Genomic DNA, 16,894 nt, shown 5'->3' with positions numbered 1-16,894 from the left:
GCTGATTTTGAGGGATTTACTTCAGATCCCTCAGCAATGGGTTTATCTTGCTTCTTGGTTGGTATTACTGCTTGTTTTGCAGCAAGTGTCATTTTAGGTGTCATCAACTGGTTTCTCTATATGTAAGATAAATTTTAGCCCTTTCAGTCTTCAGCGCCACCCTCACACCCAGACCTTTCTCCTGTTCCCATTCTTCAAACAGTGATAGATAGGGAGATAGACAGATTGACAGATTGATGGATCAATAGATCGAAATGGATGAAGAGAGGGAGAAAGTTACAGTTTTACTAATTTTATACAAATTTATACTAATTTTGGTTTGGTCAGTACATTATTAGAACCATGTTTATAATATTTATAGATGAACAATACAATATACTATGGATTTGTTTTTTTCTCTTATGACTCATTTTTCACTAATTCAGCCTCAAACTTTACCTTAGTTGTCCAGTCTCCTCACAATATCTTTAAATGTTAGCATTGCGTCAATTTTTTTTTTAATGTCCACAGTATTTGTTAATTGTTTATTTATTGAGAGACCATTTCTCACCCCAGATAGTCATAGTTTCATAGTTCAGGAACACAGGAAAATAATAAACTTCCATGGAACTCAACCCAAAGAAATTCTTTGTATTCCAAATCACTTTGCACTCTGAAAGATACCAGCCTTCCTCATCTCCTCAAAATCTTTCATGGAATCAAATTTCTGTAGAAATCTGTATATGCCTTCTTTCTTTGTTCAGCCACAGCAAACTTATAGAAAGTTGCAAACCCCAGGGAGACCATGAATGCTCCAACAATATGAAATCGCAGACGTTTGGCCAAGAGGCCATGCATCTGAGGTTTTGCCAAAGCAGTGGACATGGTAGTTTTTCTTTTCGACGGCTCAACCGCAATGTCCTTTCAGGATGGAGAAATGGACAGCATTGCGTCAATTTTATCCACTTAATTTCTCCTGTAGCATTTGATCAGCTGCAGTCTGGACGATTTTTCTTTAGGTTTGCTGTGGAACTCTCATCAGGGATTTTTATCTATTTCTCCCTTATGCCGAATTACTTCTTTTTCAAATATATATATTTTTTTTTCTTTATTTTTTATTCTCTTGTTTTGCTGTACATTTTCCAGTAGCCTCTCAAGAAAGGGTACATTGGCAGTAAATTGTTTGAAACTCTGCATATCTGAAAATGCCTTTGTTCAACTTTTATATCTGATTTTTAATTTGGCTGGATATGAATTGTTAGTTAGAAATCGTTTTCTCTCATTCAGTATCAATGTTGAGATAGCCAATGCCATTCAGACTTTTTATTCTGTTTTGTTTCTGTGAAATCTGTTCCTCCCCTCTCTAGAAACTTGTAGAGTTCTTTCTTTGTTCCCAGTGTCCTAAGATTTCATGATTATGGACCTTGCTCTGGGTCCATTTTCATCTGTTTTGAAGGATCTTCATTGGGCATTTTCCAGTTTCCATTTTGGAAACTTCCAGTTTTAAGTTCTGTAAAATATTCTTTTTTTTTTAATTTCCATTTTTTTCTGTGTTGTTTTCTAGAACTTTTATTATTCACATATTGTTTTCATGGTCTGGTTCTCTAATTATATTTTATGTTTTCTCTTATTATTATTTTATATTTCCATCTACTTCCTGGAAGATTTCTTCAGCTTAGTAACCAGTAGATTTTTCATTTCTGCTATTATAGTTTTAATTTCCAAGACAATTCTGTCCCACTCCCCCCACTCTTTTTTATTTTCCTTTTTGTAGTATCCTGTTGTTCTAGTTTGTTTTTTTTCTCTTTCTGCATTGTTGATCTATTCATGTAGGTTGCTTTCTACAAATGTCTGGTGGGTTTTTTTGTTTGTTTGCTTGCTTTTATTTACAAGACTTTAAACGCTAACTAGGAACTCTTCATGGGTGTGTAAAGTTTCCATGTTTATTGAAGGATAATAATTGAGTGATCTGATTGGGATGTCTTGTTGAGGAACCCCAATATCAATGTCTTTAGTCTTTTTTTTACTGGTCTGCTTTTCCTGAAAAGAATCATTTTACACGATTCTTCTCCCTTGCCTAAGTCTCTGTTTGGGGACCCTAGGGAATAAAAAAAAGTGGGGAGAAAGGGTCAGCTCTCCCTATGTGTTATGTAACTTACATCTAACCCCCTTGATTTTTGCAGCATGACTTACCATCAGTGTAGGATTCCTCCATCTGGATAACCTCTGTTTTGCCCTCTCTAGAAAATAAATTTATAGTTTTCTTCCAGGATGGATTGGGAGGTCACCTCTTATGTGGAATGGGATCAGCACGGCACATATTCAGATACTTAAACACTTTTTCAAACAGTCTTCCTATTTTAGCCACATCCCTATCCTCACTTCCAGAGGTGACATTTCCTGATCCTTTTCTGATCACGCCATTTTAAACCAGGTACTTCTCAACACTCCATACTGGCAGCTTAAGAACTGTCAGGTTGGCTAATCAGTTACCAGGCGTCTGTCTGCTTTTTCACTTGCAAAGTTTTGTTGCTATTGATCCCTCTCCAACCTCTTTTTCTCTATACATTTTTCTATCATTTAAATATAGCACTGAGGAGTGGAGGTTAAATATATTCAGCCTGCTATCTTTTCCCAAAACGTCTGACTAATTTTTTTTAACAGTTAAGAGATACTGTATTCATGTTTTAAATTTAATTCTTGCTATCCATTTTAAATTTAACTCCTGTTTAATTCATCTCATATTGATTTATTATGCTTAACTGGTAACCTGGCTTCTAGCTAAGAAAAGCCTATTCAGTATGAGCTTTCATGATTTTTCTCCCTTCTGCCTCACGATTTCTTTGTCTCCCTCCCTGTTCTCTCTCACCTCCCTGCTGAGCTCTTAATCCCATCACTCCAGCCTCTTCTGCAACCTGCACCATCCTGGAGACAAGCACAGTCCCCTCATTTCTCATTTTTCTCAGTCTTTCTACACCTTTAACAGCCTTTTTGTAAATCTACCTTAGTTTCTTAGTTAAAAAGAAATGAAAAAACAACTTTCCTTAACCCTTAAACTTCAGCTCAGTTTTCTTATTCTTTTTCAGTTTCTCTCCCACCCACAAAATGCCATTTGTTTGACTTTTTATCTTCCATTTTCTCCTTCACTCTATTCCACTTACTCCTCTATATGAGCTTTTTTTTTTTTGAAAATTACTTTCTGAACAAAACCACCAACTCACCATGGCTTACTTGACTCCCCACTTTGCTTTGAGACTCCTTCCCTATCTTGTTGTTTTTTTCCATCTAAATTCTTATCTTGTTCTTATTTTACTTCTCAGCTTTTTTCCCTCTCATGTTCCTCTACTTTCACGTGTTACTTTAGGTGTGGGTTTCTGCTATAGGCTGCCTTGAGGACAAAGCAGTTAAAGTTCATAGAAACTTACTGGTTTTCAGGCTTTTCTTGCTTTATTAAGTGGCATGGTTTCTTATAAACATTTTTATGGCATTAATGTGGTTTAACTTTTTATATTTAGGCAGGTGCTGTAAAGGATTATATTAAGATGATGCTTCAGAATGATTCACTTAAATTTCTGGTTTTTGCTCACCATTTAAGCATGCTCCAAGCTTGCACAGAAGCTGTTATAGAAAACAAGGTAGGTTACCATTTATTTATAAAACACTACTTAGGATGCAGTTTTTATATCCTAAACATCAATTGTAGTTTTTATAATTGAGGTGGGTTTCTTTTTACCTTCTTCAGATTATGGGATTTATATCTATAAATTATTATTACATATTTTATTGCAAATTATACAAATGCATATATTTTTTAAATTGTACTAATATTGAGATCAACAGGGGGCGCAGTGGTAAAGAATCTTCCTGCCAATGTGGGAGACACAAGAGACACTGGTTTGATCCCTGTGTTGGAAAGATCCCAGTAGGAAATGGCAACCTACTCCAGTATTCTTGCCTAGAAAGTTCCATGGACATAGAAGCCTGGCGGGCTCCATCCATGGGGTCTCAGAGTTGGTCACAACTGAGCACACACACATATGCTAATATTTGTATTTCCATTGTGTTGATAATATACTACTAATATTTCCCTTTTATACCAGTCATAATACTCCACTGGATGGAGTACTCAAATTGGATGGATGGATTAAGCTATGCTGCCTTGATAGGCTATCGTGTGAATTCTGTTTTTGTTATTGGACAAACCATGTGAGATTGGTATAGGCAGTTAAAATTGTTGTTTACCCACATAGTGGCCTAGAATGTGGGTGATTTTGAGAGGAAAGGAAGAATAAATTTAGACAGTTTTGTTACCCAGCTGCAGTCATACTTTTTAAACATCTAGGCAGCCAACTTTATAGAATATTATTATTAAGATTTAGTGTGGGTGAGTCTGAAACATACACCCAGGTACACCCCCCAAAACCTGCTGGCTTCACTGCCTTTAGGTCCACCTTGTTCCCCAACAGCACTATCAGAACAGTATCTGCTGTTTTTTCTTTTCAAGTTTAAACCTGTCGCCCCTCTGTGCGTGCTGAGGCCTTCTTGAGAGGCTCTGAATCAACCAGAGGAAGTTTTTGACAAATTATAAGAGCTTAATATCCATGTAACATCAGAACCACTTGCTGGTGCATTTAGCTTTTTTAAAGGGAGGAATAAAGCCATGTTTTTTAAAACTTTGTGTACTTTTTTCAAATATTTGCTAACTAGTCATTAACATTACCAAAGAAATAATTGTAGTCTTTCCTTCATAGAATGCTTTATAATAATATAACATAGTAAAGTGCTATATATTAAAGGGATGCTTTCTCATTATCATATAGTATCTATGATAGATCCTCTGTGGAAGAATTAATTAGCCTTAGAAATAATTTTTAAATGATTGAACAATATTAGATGTTTAATTCTGATTCAGTTGTACCTTAAAACTATTAGAATCTATTCCAAGTGTGTCTCTTCTTCCCACTCCCACTTTACTGGTGTGTTTAGAATTCCGTTTAATGCCACTAAGAGTTACAAATGTAGGTAGTCATGGTGTTGGAGGTTAATTTCTCCCAAACTCTCCTTTGCCTGACAGTATGTTTTCTTTAGAAAGACCCTCAGAAGATTTTATAGTCCCCGTTGATGCATCACTGGTCAATTTGTATCTGTTTATGAGGACATAGTTGATAAGGGACATTCTATTAAATCATTAATTTGCTGGTTCACTTATAAAACTGTGCCTCAAGTATTTAAGGCAATATTTTCCATAAAAGTGCATATAAAAATGAGACAGTTTGAAATTCAGGGCTTATGCCTGTTTTTACAAATTTGAGTAATAAGTTTTTAAAAACTATTCTGACATACACTGACTGCTCATATTTTCTAAACTCATATTGTTCCTAAACGACGGCACGGTTCAATTTAATACTTAATATTTCCTTCTTTTTTAAAAATTTGTTTGTGTGTCTTGGTTCCTACCTCAGTGGAGACGACCGAATCATATATTTCTTTTAAATTTAATAATAGGAAAAAGATGACTCAAATGCTACTTTAAAAGAGATGTTTTCCCAGTTAATGTTGTAACATTTCAGGGCTACTCTTCCTGAATCCCAAATACATGGGCTGAAGCCACTTTTTCTCACATGTCTGACTTTATTTTCATTTTGGAATTAGTGGTCCTGTAACTTTAAAATTAGTCTGATCCATCTTTTAAAGTTTGCATATCATTTTACCTAGAACGTTACTGAAGACAATAATCCAGTACGATTATGGAACTCCTGTTATATCTGTGACACCACACTTGGCATTGATGGTATGAAGATGAGTTAGACATAGATACCACTCTCAAGTAGCTTAAAATATTTAAAAATAGGAAATTTTTATAAGTAGGTGTTAAGAAATCTGGTTAAGAGTCTTCTTATACAACATTTACTAACCTATCATTTTCACCAGTTTCTGTTTTATTGTGTGAGCATAAAAATAAGCTGTAACATGTATATAATAAGATGGAGCTTGTCCTGATTTTGCCATTTCCCTTATTGTTGATGTTAGACTCGTTACATCAGGATAGATGGAAGTGTTCCATCTTCAGAAAGAATACATCTGGTTAATCAGTTTCAAAAGGATCCTGAGACTCGTGTGGCTATCCTCAGCATTCAGGCTGCTGGTCAGGTAAGAAGTTTCACATCTGAATTTGCTAATGAAATGTTGAGATAATAAAAAGGCCATTAACCTTAACTATAACTTCCTATTTGGTGTGACAAATACTCATTCCACCTTGGAGAGTGCTAGAAAGTGTAACAGAAGGAGACCTCAGCACCTCTGATTATAAGCTTCCTAAATTTTCAAGTAAAGAATTTCCTGAAAGAGTAAAGTTAATTTCATTATAATGCTTTTCCATGATCTTTTGTATAGCATTTTCTCATCCCTTTCTTACAGCACTTGTCTAACTTGGTTGTTTTCATCAGAGTCTGTGAGGCAAGGTAGCCTGAGGAAAAAAGAACTTTCCTGTCTTTCTGAATTTTTTGTGGAATGCCCTTGGTTTGTTCCTTAGAATTAGGTTTGGCTATAAATAAATGAAAATCCAAATTAACAATGACTTAAATACACAAAATTTTACTCTTGGATACAGACAGTCCAAGGCTGGTTACCACTCCTAGCAGGTATCTCATCTAAGAGTTCTGTTAGAGTTCGTATCTGTGATCCAGGCAGCTGAATGGAGAAAGGCATGCTCCATTGGCCTGCAGTTATTCTCAGAGCCACAGCTGTCTTCAAATGAAACTGGAAACAGTAGCCTTTATTGGTCATCAGATGTTATGTTACAAAGGAGTAAGAAAAGAATAGATATTGGTCTGTACTACCCACTGTAATGGAGAAGGCAATGGCAAGCCACTCCAGTACTATTGCCTAGAAAATCCCATGGATGGAGGAGCCTGGTAGGCTGCAGTCCGTGGGGTCGCTAAGGGTCGGACACGACTGAGTGACTTCACTTTCACTTTTCACTTTCACACATTGGAGAAGGAAATGACAACCCACTCCAGTGTTCTTGCCTGGAGAATCCCAGGGATGGGAGAGCCTGGTGGGCTTCCGTCTATCGGGTCACACAGAGTCGGACACGACTGAAGTGACTTAGCAGTAGCAGTAGCAGCAACCCACTGTAAAAGGGGACTCTTCTGAACATTTTTCCTACTAGCATTCTAAAATATTTTGATGCAAATATCTAAGCCAGGATATTTAACAGAGGGAAAAACAATTGAGCGTATTGTTGTTAAATATCCAACCTGGTATATGGCAAATCTGGCAACTTCTGTGGATTCTGGAATCTGCACCAGGCCCAAAGTTCTCCTTTTAATGAGCTAATTGATGTATATAAAATTGTCTATATAGAGAGAATCCATGAAGATGAAGAAGTTCTAGAACTCACTAGGAGTTCTAATCAAAAAGATGGTTGTCTCAACACTTTCATGTTGGATTGAATTTCTAGTAGTCTGAGTTTTGTATCTGTTAGAATATTTTAGCCATAGAAAATATTATCAAAAAGAGCTTAAAAGTAGAAATGGAGTACCAATAGCTTGGGAGAAGATAAGTAGGAAGAATCTGGGCAGGAGAGTCTGGGAGTGACCTGATAAAAGGCTTTCTGAAATTAAGATTGTACAAGGCACTCACATTCTATTCAAGGCTGTATTTCTGAAGGCCTTGTATAATTCAAAACTTCATACCCTTGAATAGTATTAATAAAATCTTCATTAGAATGAAGGAAAGTAGAAAGGACTTTGTCCTGGAAGTTTCTGAATCTTCCATTGTAGTTAGGTATTAATAGCATCTTTAAGTGATTTGATCTTCCCAACATATTTTCCCTTTTTTCTTGTATGGTCATATGATACTTTTTACACTTTTATGATGCTTTTTACTTTAAATGCTACTTAATTTTTTTTGCATTATCTCTGATATTTTGCAGCATTTCAAATCCTAAATAGCAGCACAGTTTAACATGGTGTTTACTTGACTCTGTCCATGTTTTTATTACTTCTAAGTTCTGTTCCAAAGTGGTTGATCTTCAGCTTGAGAATGAGTGCCACTGTTTAATAAATGCTCATATGATGTTGTTGTTGCTGCTGCTGCTGCTAAGTCACTTCAGTCGTGTCCGACTCTGTGCGACCCCATAGACGTCAGCCCACCAGGCTCCCCCGTCCCTGGGATTCTCCAGGCAGGAACACTGGAGTGGGTTGCCATTTCCTTCTCCAATGCATGGAAGTGAAAAGTGAAAGTGAAGTCGCTCAGTCGTGTCCCACTCACAACCCCATGGACTGTAGCCCACCAGGCTCCTCCGTCCATGGGATTTTCCAGGCAAGAGTACTGGAGTGGGATGCCATTGCCTTCTCCGATGATGTTGTTATGTGATATTAAAATATTTTAAGTTAAAATAACATCAAAGCAGCACAGCAGTCGTGAAATCACTCACAGAAGTTCCAGTGCGTGTGAACAACAGCCATGGTTTAGATGGCGCCACCACAATACGGTAGGTGTTTCTATTGGCCACGTAATACCACCCACTACTGTGTGGCAATAACATAAGCATGGCCTGCATTTCGCTCCACCTACCCACTTTAAAGTCATGCATTTTTTAACACAGTTTGAAGAGACTTGCATTATTTCATGTATTAGTTATAAAACAAGACCTAGTTAATACTTTTAATGTCATACTGTTTCAAACTGATATAAAATACAGTTGCACCAAAATGCAACTGTATTGTATACATCAAGATACAAATCAGTAAACATCAGAGTCTTTGGGATGCAACATGAGAAATTCCATAGATAGAAAAGGCTTTGACTGTAGACATGATTTTCTTGCTTTATAAAAGAGAATGAATTAAATGAATAGAGGATGTCATTGCTCTCTGCCTAGTTGCTATGGATACCATGCGTTAGAATTATATTCTCATTTATAATGTATTTTATTAGATTTTCCAGTGGTAATGTGAACCCAGTATACATCAGAGGATAAAGTGATTTTATTTATGTATACATCCGTCAAACTGACTTTTGAAATACTGAAATACCTTTTAAGCATGTTCTTTGTAGTTCACCTAATTTGCAGTAAGCAGTCTTCATTTATCTGAATTAAATTTTCTTAATTTGTCTTAAAATGAAAGACTGATTTGTTTTTAAGTCCTTCAGTGTTCTCTTGTCCAGTGAACATACTCTGAAAGACTTTATTATACTTGGCTCTATGTTAAATTCTCAGTTTATTTGCATCTCAGTTTCTTCACTTTTGGCTTCCCTGGTGACTCAGACAATAAAGAATCTGACTGCACTGCAGGAGACCAGGTTTGATCCCTGGGTCAGGAAGATCCTCTGGAGACGGGAATGGCTACCCACTCCAGTATTCTTGCCTGGAGAATTCTATGGACTGAGGAGCCTGGTGGGTTACAGTCCAGGGGGTCTCAAAGAGTCAGACACAACTGAGCGTCTAATACTTTCACTTTTCACTTTTTTTCTTCATTTTATTTTGCTTAGGGTTTGACATTTACTGCTGCAACTCATGTTGTGTTTGCTGAGTTGTACTGGGACCCTGGACATATAAAACAAGCAGAGGACCGTGCTCACCGGATTGGACAGTGCAGTTCTGTGAATATTCACTACCTTATTGCAAATGGGACTCTAGACACCCTTATGTGGGGAATGTTGAATCGTAAGGTAAAGCTTGAATTTAAACCAGGTTACCAACTTACTCATAGCTTATTATCCGTAGCTTGTATGAGTTAAGAGGCTGAGTTTTGGTGTTTTCCGGCAAAACATATATACACACTAAGATATTGATGTTGATAGAGACCAAGTCCAGAAAAGGCTTCAGTTGGTAATACTTTACCTGCTGTCCTCGGTAATAAGAGAGAGACGTGAATTTACATGTGTTCCTATTGTCTTCCAAGTTCTTCTCTATCATTTTAGAGGCCAGGGGAAGATGAGCTAGTAAGGAAACAAAACATTTTCAAACCCCAAGTCCTTTTTGTGAGCTGAGAACATACACTTTCTCAAAAGGATTCTTGAACCTTAAGTGATTCTTGATCACTAAAGCCCATGATATATTGAAAAAATAAGATTTTATTTATTGGATTGCTTGTGACTTAAATGCAAAACCAGGTTACTGCTTAGTAAATGTCAGCTGTGAGGCGACCTGTCGTAAAATCTATATGCTTTTCCATCGTACAGGCTCAGGTTACAGGAAGCACACTGAATGGGAGGAAGGAAAAACTTCAGGCCGAGGAGGGTGATAAAGAAAAATGGGATTTCCTGCAGTTTGCTGAAGCTTGGACTCCAAATGAAAGGTCTGAAGAGCTCAGGGATGAAATGTTGTTCACTCATGTAAGATTATATTCTTTTCTAGTTTTTTAATACCATGAAACTATGACTTTATCATATATTGTTTTAAATAGCAATTTTCAATTGTTCATGCTATTGAAAGGGGTCACCATGTAAAGGTGAAAAAGCTCTGAGAACTAAAGGATGACTTTGATATAAGGAGGCTGCAAGAGTGGTTTATATTTTTCAACAGTAATAGATCAGTGCTCACTGTTCAGCTCCTTAGAGAAACAAGCCAAGTAGAATTCCTGCCTTCAGGAGAAAATATGGAAGACTATCTCTGAGACCCTGAGGGTAGGGAAAGATATATTAAATTTGCCACAAAAAGTGACATACACAAGTCTCATACTCAGTAAAGATATTTTGCATTACAGTGTTCAAAGTATATAACTTTATACAATTCAGTTAGTAAAACAAACTAGTAGAAAAAATAGACAATATGAGCGTCAGAGGAGACTGGCCTGAATAGACAAAACATGAGGAGAAACTAGCTTCTCCAAAATAAGACAGATTTTTAAAGGAACCCTTTTCTCTTTACAATTAGTATGTAATCCATGGTGTGATACTTTGAGATCACATGACTATTACTATTCCCAAAACCTTTCACGCGGCGGTTTTAGCATTCATTGATCTTTGCCTGAAGCAGTTTTGAAATTGTGATTTTTTGAATTCCATCATTGCTTCTTCATTAGCTGGCATTTTTCTGTAGAGAAAAGCTTATCATTTCCTCCTTTTTAAAAAATATCACTATGAACTTGGGATTCTGTTATTATTTAGTGTGTTATAATCTTGGCCTTTTTTTTTAAGATCTGGCTGGAGGAAGCACCTTTATTTTTTTGGGTTTTTGTTGTTGTTTGGGGTTTTTATTGAAGAATAGTTGGTTTACAATATTTGAGTTCATCTCAGATGTACTGCAAAGTGATTCAGTTATGTGTTTTTTTCAGATTATTTTCCATTATAGGTTATTATAAGATATTGAATATAGTTCCCCGTGCTATACAGTAGGACCTTTTGTTTATCTGTTTTATGTATAGTCGTTTATATCTGTGAAAATTATCCATACTCCTAGTTTATTCCTCTCCACCCCCTTTCCCCTTTGGTAACCATAAAGTTGTTTTCTGTCTATGTGTCTGTTTCTGCTTTGTAAGTAAGTTCAGTTGTATCATATTTTAGAGTCCTTATATGATTGCATATGATATTTGTCTGACTTCCTTCAACAATCTCTAGGTTCATCCACATTGCTGCAAATGGCATAATTTCATTCCTTTTTATGGCTGAGGTGTATTGCTATGTTTATCTAGCCATATATCTATCTATACCACAGCTTCTTTATCCATTCCTCTGTTGATGAACATTCAGGTTGCTTCCATGTCTTGGCTATTGTAAATAGTGCTGCTATGAACATTGGGGTGCATGTACTTGTAGAATTAGAGTTTCCTCCAGATACATGTACTGAAGTGGGATTTGGGATCATATGGTAACTCCATTTTTAGTTTTTTGAGGAATCACCATACTGATTTTTCCTTATGACTGCACCAATTTACATTCCCACTAATAGTGCACAAGGGTTCCATTTTCTCCACACCCTTTTCAGCATTTATTTGTAAACTTTTTGATCGTGGCCATTCTGACTGGTTGTGAGATGACACTTCATTGTGGTTTTGACTTGTATTCTATAATAATTAGTGACATTGCACTGCAGCTCAAGCATTTTTATGGGACCCAACAATTTTTATTTTTTACCAGGATCCATTTCCTGGTGCATTTGTCCAAACATTTGTGCTGGACATGCAGACTCCTTTGTTAGACCTTAAGCATGCTATGGAACTGCTATGGACCTTAGATTCACATCCACAGATTAGAATATTACTTACTTCATAGGTTGTCGGCATTTAGTGACAGATATTGTATGAGAGAGAGCTTAGCCTAGTTCTGATACTTGGTAAATACTCAGCTAATGGGCAAAACAAAAACAAACAAAGAGACAAAAAAAACCCAACAACTTTCTTTTTCCAAATCAACTATATTTTGTCAAGTGTTCCCAACATGTATCACACAGACCCTCTCAAGAGGCAACATAAAGAATTCGCAGAGCAGAATACTAACAGCAAGGACTCTGGTGCTGGTCTGCCTGGTTCAAATCCTTTCTCTACCACTAATTGGGGATCTTGGGAAGTCACTTAACTTCTGTGTGCCTTAGTTTCCATTTATTATTTATATATGTATATACACCACCTATAAGTGATATCATTTGATATTTGTCTTTCTCTGTCTGACTTACTTCACTTAGTATGATCATCTCTAGGTTCATTCATGTTGCTGCTAATTACATTATTTCATTCTTTTTTCATTAAAAAAATGTTTTTACAGTATATTAAATTTACTCATAAAAACATTCTAAAAATATATGATTTTTTCATTTTAACAAAGCATAATAAAACATAAAAACCCCCAAAACAGAACACTTGACATTTACAATTCAAAATCAAATTAGCAGGATATTAAATATTTACAAAACTATATCTTTAAAAAATTTGTAAAGTTGCATGCAATTTTCTAGAATTGACATAAAAGAATGGCTCAAAAATGGGAGAATTTTCATTCATTCTTAAAAAGAGAATATGTCCAATAGAAGCTGTGAAGATTCTTGAGTACACAAGTATTCCATTGTGTGTGTGTGTTTGTGTATGACACGTCTTAAACCAGTCATCTGTTGATGGACATTTGTCTTGCTTGCATGTCTTGGCTATTGTAGATAGTGATGCCGATACACTGGAGTACATGTATCTTTTCCAGTTAGAGTTTTCTTCTTTCCTGGATACATGCCTAGGAATGGGATTGTCAGGTTTATTATTTGTAGACTTTTTTAATGATGGTGGTTCTGACTGGTATGAGGTAATACCTCATTCCTACAACCAAAATAGTTTCATTGCAAGGAATGCATTCTTCTGCATATATATAAGGATACATGTACAAAGATGTGTACTCAGTGATCCTTTGTGGAATGCAAAAAATTGGAAACAACCACAATGTCCATCAGTAGGACAATGGCTACATCAGTTGTCACAAGGTACTACTTAGAAGTTAACATGAATGATTTAGGTTTATATGTATGAACATGACCATATTTTGAAAACATGATGTTATTTTTTTAATGCACAGCACACACAAGCACACAAATAATATTATGGATTTGTGAATACATGTATATAAAATATGGAGAAGGAAATGGCAACCCACTCCAGTATTCTTGCCTGGAGAATCCCACGGACGGAGGAGCCTGGTAGGCTACAGTCCACGGGGTCGGAAAGAGTCAGATATGACTGAGCGACTTTACACTTCACACACACATATATAAAATAAGATATGTAAACATAGATTGGAAGAATACATATTCAATTTATTGCCTCTGAAAGAAGAGAAGAATGAGTCTAAGTAAGACTAAAAGTGTGGCAGCAGCTTTATCAGAAGTATTTTATTTTAAAAAAGTATCAGAAGTAAAATTACAATGTTAGTATCTGTAAATTTTGAATGATGGGTATATGGATATTTGTTATATTGTCTATATAATAACAAATGCTATTTGGAGGCTATATAGAAACTGAATAAGAGATAATATATAAGAGGAGCATATAGTCATTCGAACTGTCTTTTTCCTAACTCTTCTGGTTCAAAATGGTGTGAGAGTTAATGGGGAGTTTAATTGTAATTTTTGAAAGAATTGATCTGCTATTACAGGAATGAAATTGAAGTCTGTACACATTTTCTCATAATGCAAATTTAAAATTTTAATCTCAAGTTTAGTTCCATAAAATACGTAATGTTTTTTATGTGGAACCTTATTACATTTTTTTGTATGCTATTTGGAGGGCTAGTACATTTTTCTTTTCTAGGATACCAGAATGCCATTCTGTCACATTTGTTTTAAGAAAAAAAGAACTATCTCCAAGATATTTTTCTCTTATTTTAAAAAGTACTTTTATTTTAGTAGTGTTTATTATGTTGTATTTTGGTCTATAAAAATCAATAGATATGCTAGGTATTTTAAAAATATATAACTAAAACCATGATTTGTAGCTGTTTTTCCTCTAAAAGTTCCTGTTGAACTATGTCTAAGTTCCTTCTTAAGAGAAATATTAAGAACTTGAAACACATGTTCCCACATACATATATATATATATTTATTGTTTTTAGAAAGCAATAAATGAAAATTATGTATCTGTGTACAAAGTTAAAAAAAAAAAATCACCTATCTCCCTTAGCAAATCTTGCTTTTCTTGAATTAGGTGTTTATCTTTCAAAAAGTTAGTGTTAACTCACACAGATTTCTCAATGCATGCCTTTTACACAGATGGTTTTGTATAGATGGGAATCTTGTAATGTGAAGAGACCATTTTATTCGATTTGCTTTGTATTTGTTTCCTTGTTTGTTGGCCAGGGTGTGAAGTGTGTTTTAAAGGACCTTAGATGAGGTAGTTGCTTATCCATTTGTCTTTATACCCTCCAGTTTCATGCATCTTAAGAAATGTTCAATTTGTTGAGAGATCCTAAGGAAATTTAACCAACATGTTCTTCTGAGTGCTGCCAAAATTTCAGCATTTCCTATGGGAATTTTTCTATTTATACTGATGTCTTTCAGATCCTTTTTTAAAGCCTTTTTAAAAAAAGTTGCCTACATTTAGCATTTTTAGGATACTTCCAATTTTACCGATTAAACTTTGCCAAATTAACTTTGCCCACTGTCATCAAAAACTTGTTTAACTGAAATGTTGATAACAGTTCTAATTGGATGGTTTTTAATAGCTTATGAATATTTCTGTAGTGTCAGCATTTTAAGGAATGTTCATTTTATCTCTGTCCCAGCGTGTGGCTGCTGCATCTGGAGGTTAGAGTTGGGGCAAAGATGAAGGACCTCCCAAGGCCAGAGGAATAGATTGTGTGAATTAGTGTGAAACTTGCCCAGGCTGTCAGCTTTAGAGTAAGAGAGACTGGGAGGCTCCGAGGAACAGAGAGGGAACCTCCAGGGCAGAGAGAGGATTAACCGAGGCAGGAAGAGTGAGGAGCCCCAGCTCCCTGGGTCCCTGGTTCGCCACAGTCTTCTTAACTCTTCCAGTTCATCACGTTCAAAATGTTACAGACTCTAAAAATGATTTTTAGAAAGCCAATGAATGTGGTGCATTTGACCAATTGGTCTCCAGTGAATTGGGTTTCAGGTGGACTGACATTTAGTATGTGAAAGTGTTAGTTGCTCATTCGTGTCCGACTCTTTGCAACCCCATGGACTGTAATCTGCCAGGCTTCTCTGTCCATGGAATTCTCCAGGTAAGAATACTGGAGTGGGTAGACATTCCCTTCTCCAGGGGATTTTCCTGACCGAAGAATTGAACCGGGACTTCTGAACTGCAGTCAGATTCTTTACTGTCTAAGCCACCTTGGCTTAGTCTTTAGCATAAGGGCTTTTGGCAAATTGGTTCTCTGTGGATTGATGTAGAGCTAATATTAGTATGATTATGGGAGAAGCTGTATACAGTTAGCGAAAACAAGACCAGGAGCTGACTGTGGCTCAGATCATGAACTCCTTATTGCGAAATTCAGACTTAAATTGAAGAAAGTAGGGAAAACCACTAGACCATTCAGATATGACCTCAATCGAATCCCTTATGATTATACAGTGGAAGTGAGAAATAGATTTAAGGGACTAGATCTGATTGATAGAGTGCCTGATGAACTCTGGACGGAGGTTCCTGACATTGTACAGGAGACAGGGACCAAGACCATCCCCATGGAAAGGAAATGCAAAAAGCAATATGGCTGTCTGAGGAGGCCTTACAAATAGCTGTGAAAAGAAGAGAGGCGAAAAGCAAAGGAGAAAAGGAAAGATATAAGCATCTGAATGCAGAGTTCCAAAGAATAGCAAGGTGAGATAAGAAAGACTTCCTCAGTGATCAATGCAAAGAAATAGAGGAAACAACAGAATAGGAAAAACAAGAGATCTCTTCAAGAAAATTAGAGATTCCAAGGGAACATTTCATGCAAAGATGGGCTCGATAAAGGACAGAAATGGTATGGTCCTAACAGAAGCAGAAGATATTAAGAAGAGGTGGCAGGAATACACAGAAGAACTGTACAAAAAAGATCTTCACAACCAAGATAGTCACGATAACGTGATCACTGACCTAGAGCCAGACATCTTGGAATATGAAGTCAAGTGGGACTTAGAAAGCATCACTACTAACAAAGCTAGTGGAGGTGATGGAATTCCAGTTGAGCTATTTCAAGTCTTGAAAGATGATGCTGTGAAAGTGCTGCACTCAATATGCCAGCAGATTTGGAAAACTCAGCAGTGGCCACAGGACTGGAAGAGGTCAATCTTCATTCCAATCCCAAAGAAAGGCAATGCCAAAGAATGCTCAAACTACCACACAATTGCACTCATCTCACACGCTAGTAAAGTCATCCTCAAAATTCTCCAAGCCAGGCTTCAGCAGTATGTAAACCGTGAACTCCCAGATGTTCAAGCAGGTTTTAGAAAAGGCAGAGGCACCAGAGATCAAATTGCCAACATCCGCTGGAT

At 36.4% G+C, this 16,894-nt stretch overlaps 1 protein-coding gene and 1 pseudogene across 4 annotated transcripts in view; one reads left to right on the top strand and one right to left on the bottom strand.

The window, feature by feature from the left end:
• ZRANB3 (zinc finger RANBP2-type containing 3) overlaps positions 1-16,894 on the top strand; it is a 302,617-nt gene that overhangs the window by 220,727 nt on the left and 64,996 nt on the right. For all 4 annotated transcript variants that reach the window (XM_088829053.1, XM_055397579.2, XM_055397578.2 and 1 more), the window contains exons 9-12: positions 3,495-3,614; positions 6,010-6,129; positions 9,478-9,657; positions 10,171-10,323. In XM_088829053.1, the coding sequence (XP_088685179.1) occupies positions 3,495-3,614; positions 6,010-6,129; positions 9,478-9,657; positions 10,171-10,323 (573 nt within the window). The remainder of the gene's footprint in view (positions 1-3,494; positions 3,615-6,009; positions 6,130-9,477; positions 9,658-10,170; positions 10,324-16,894) is intronic.
• On the bottom strand, positions 515-864 carry LOC148778549 (cytochrome c oxidase subunit 6C pseudogene; annotated as a pseudogene).

This window comes from Moschus berezovskii, chromosome 2 (genome assembly GCF_049115385.1).
Source record: "Moschus berezovskii isolate FMDL1 chromosome 2, NW_MosBer_1.0, whole genome shotgun sequence".
In the NCBI taxonomy this organism is placed as follows: Eukaryota; Metazoa; Chordata; class Mammalia; order Artiodactyla; family Moschidae; genus Moschus; species Moschus berezovskii.
The sequence above is the reverse complement of the archived record's forward strand: the minus strand, read 5'-3'. Positions and strand labels throughout refer to the sequence as shown.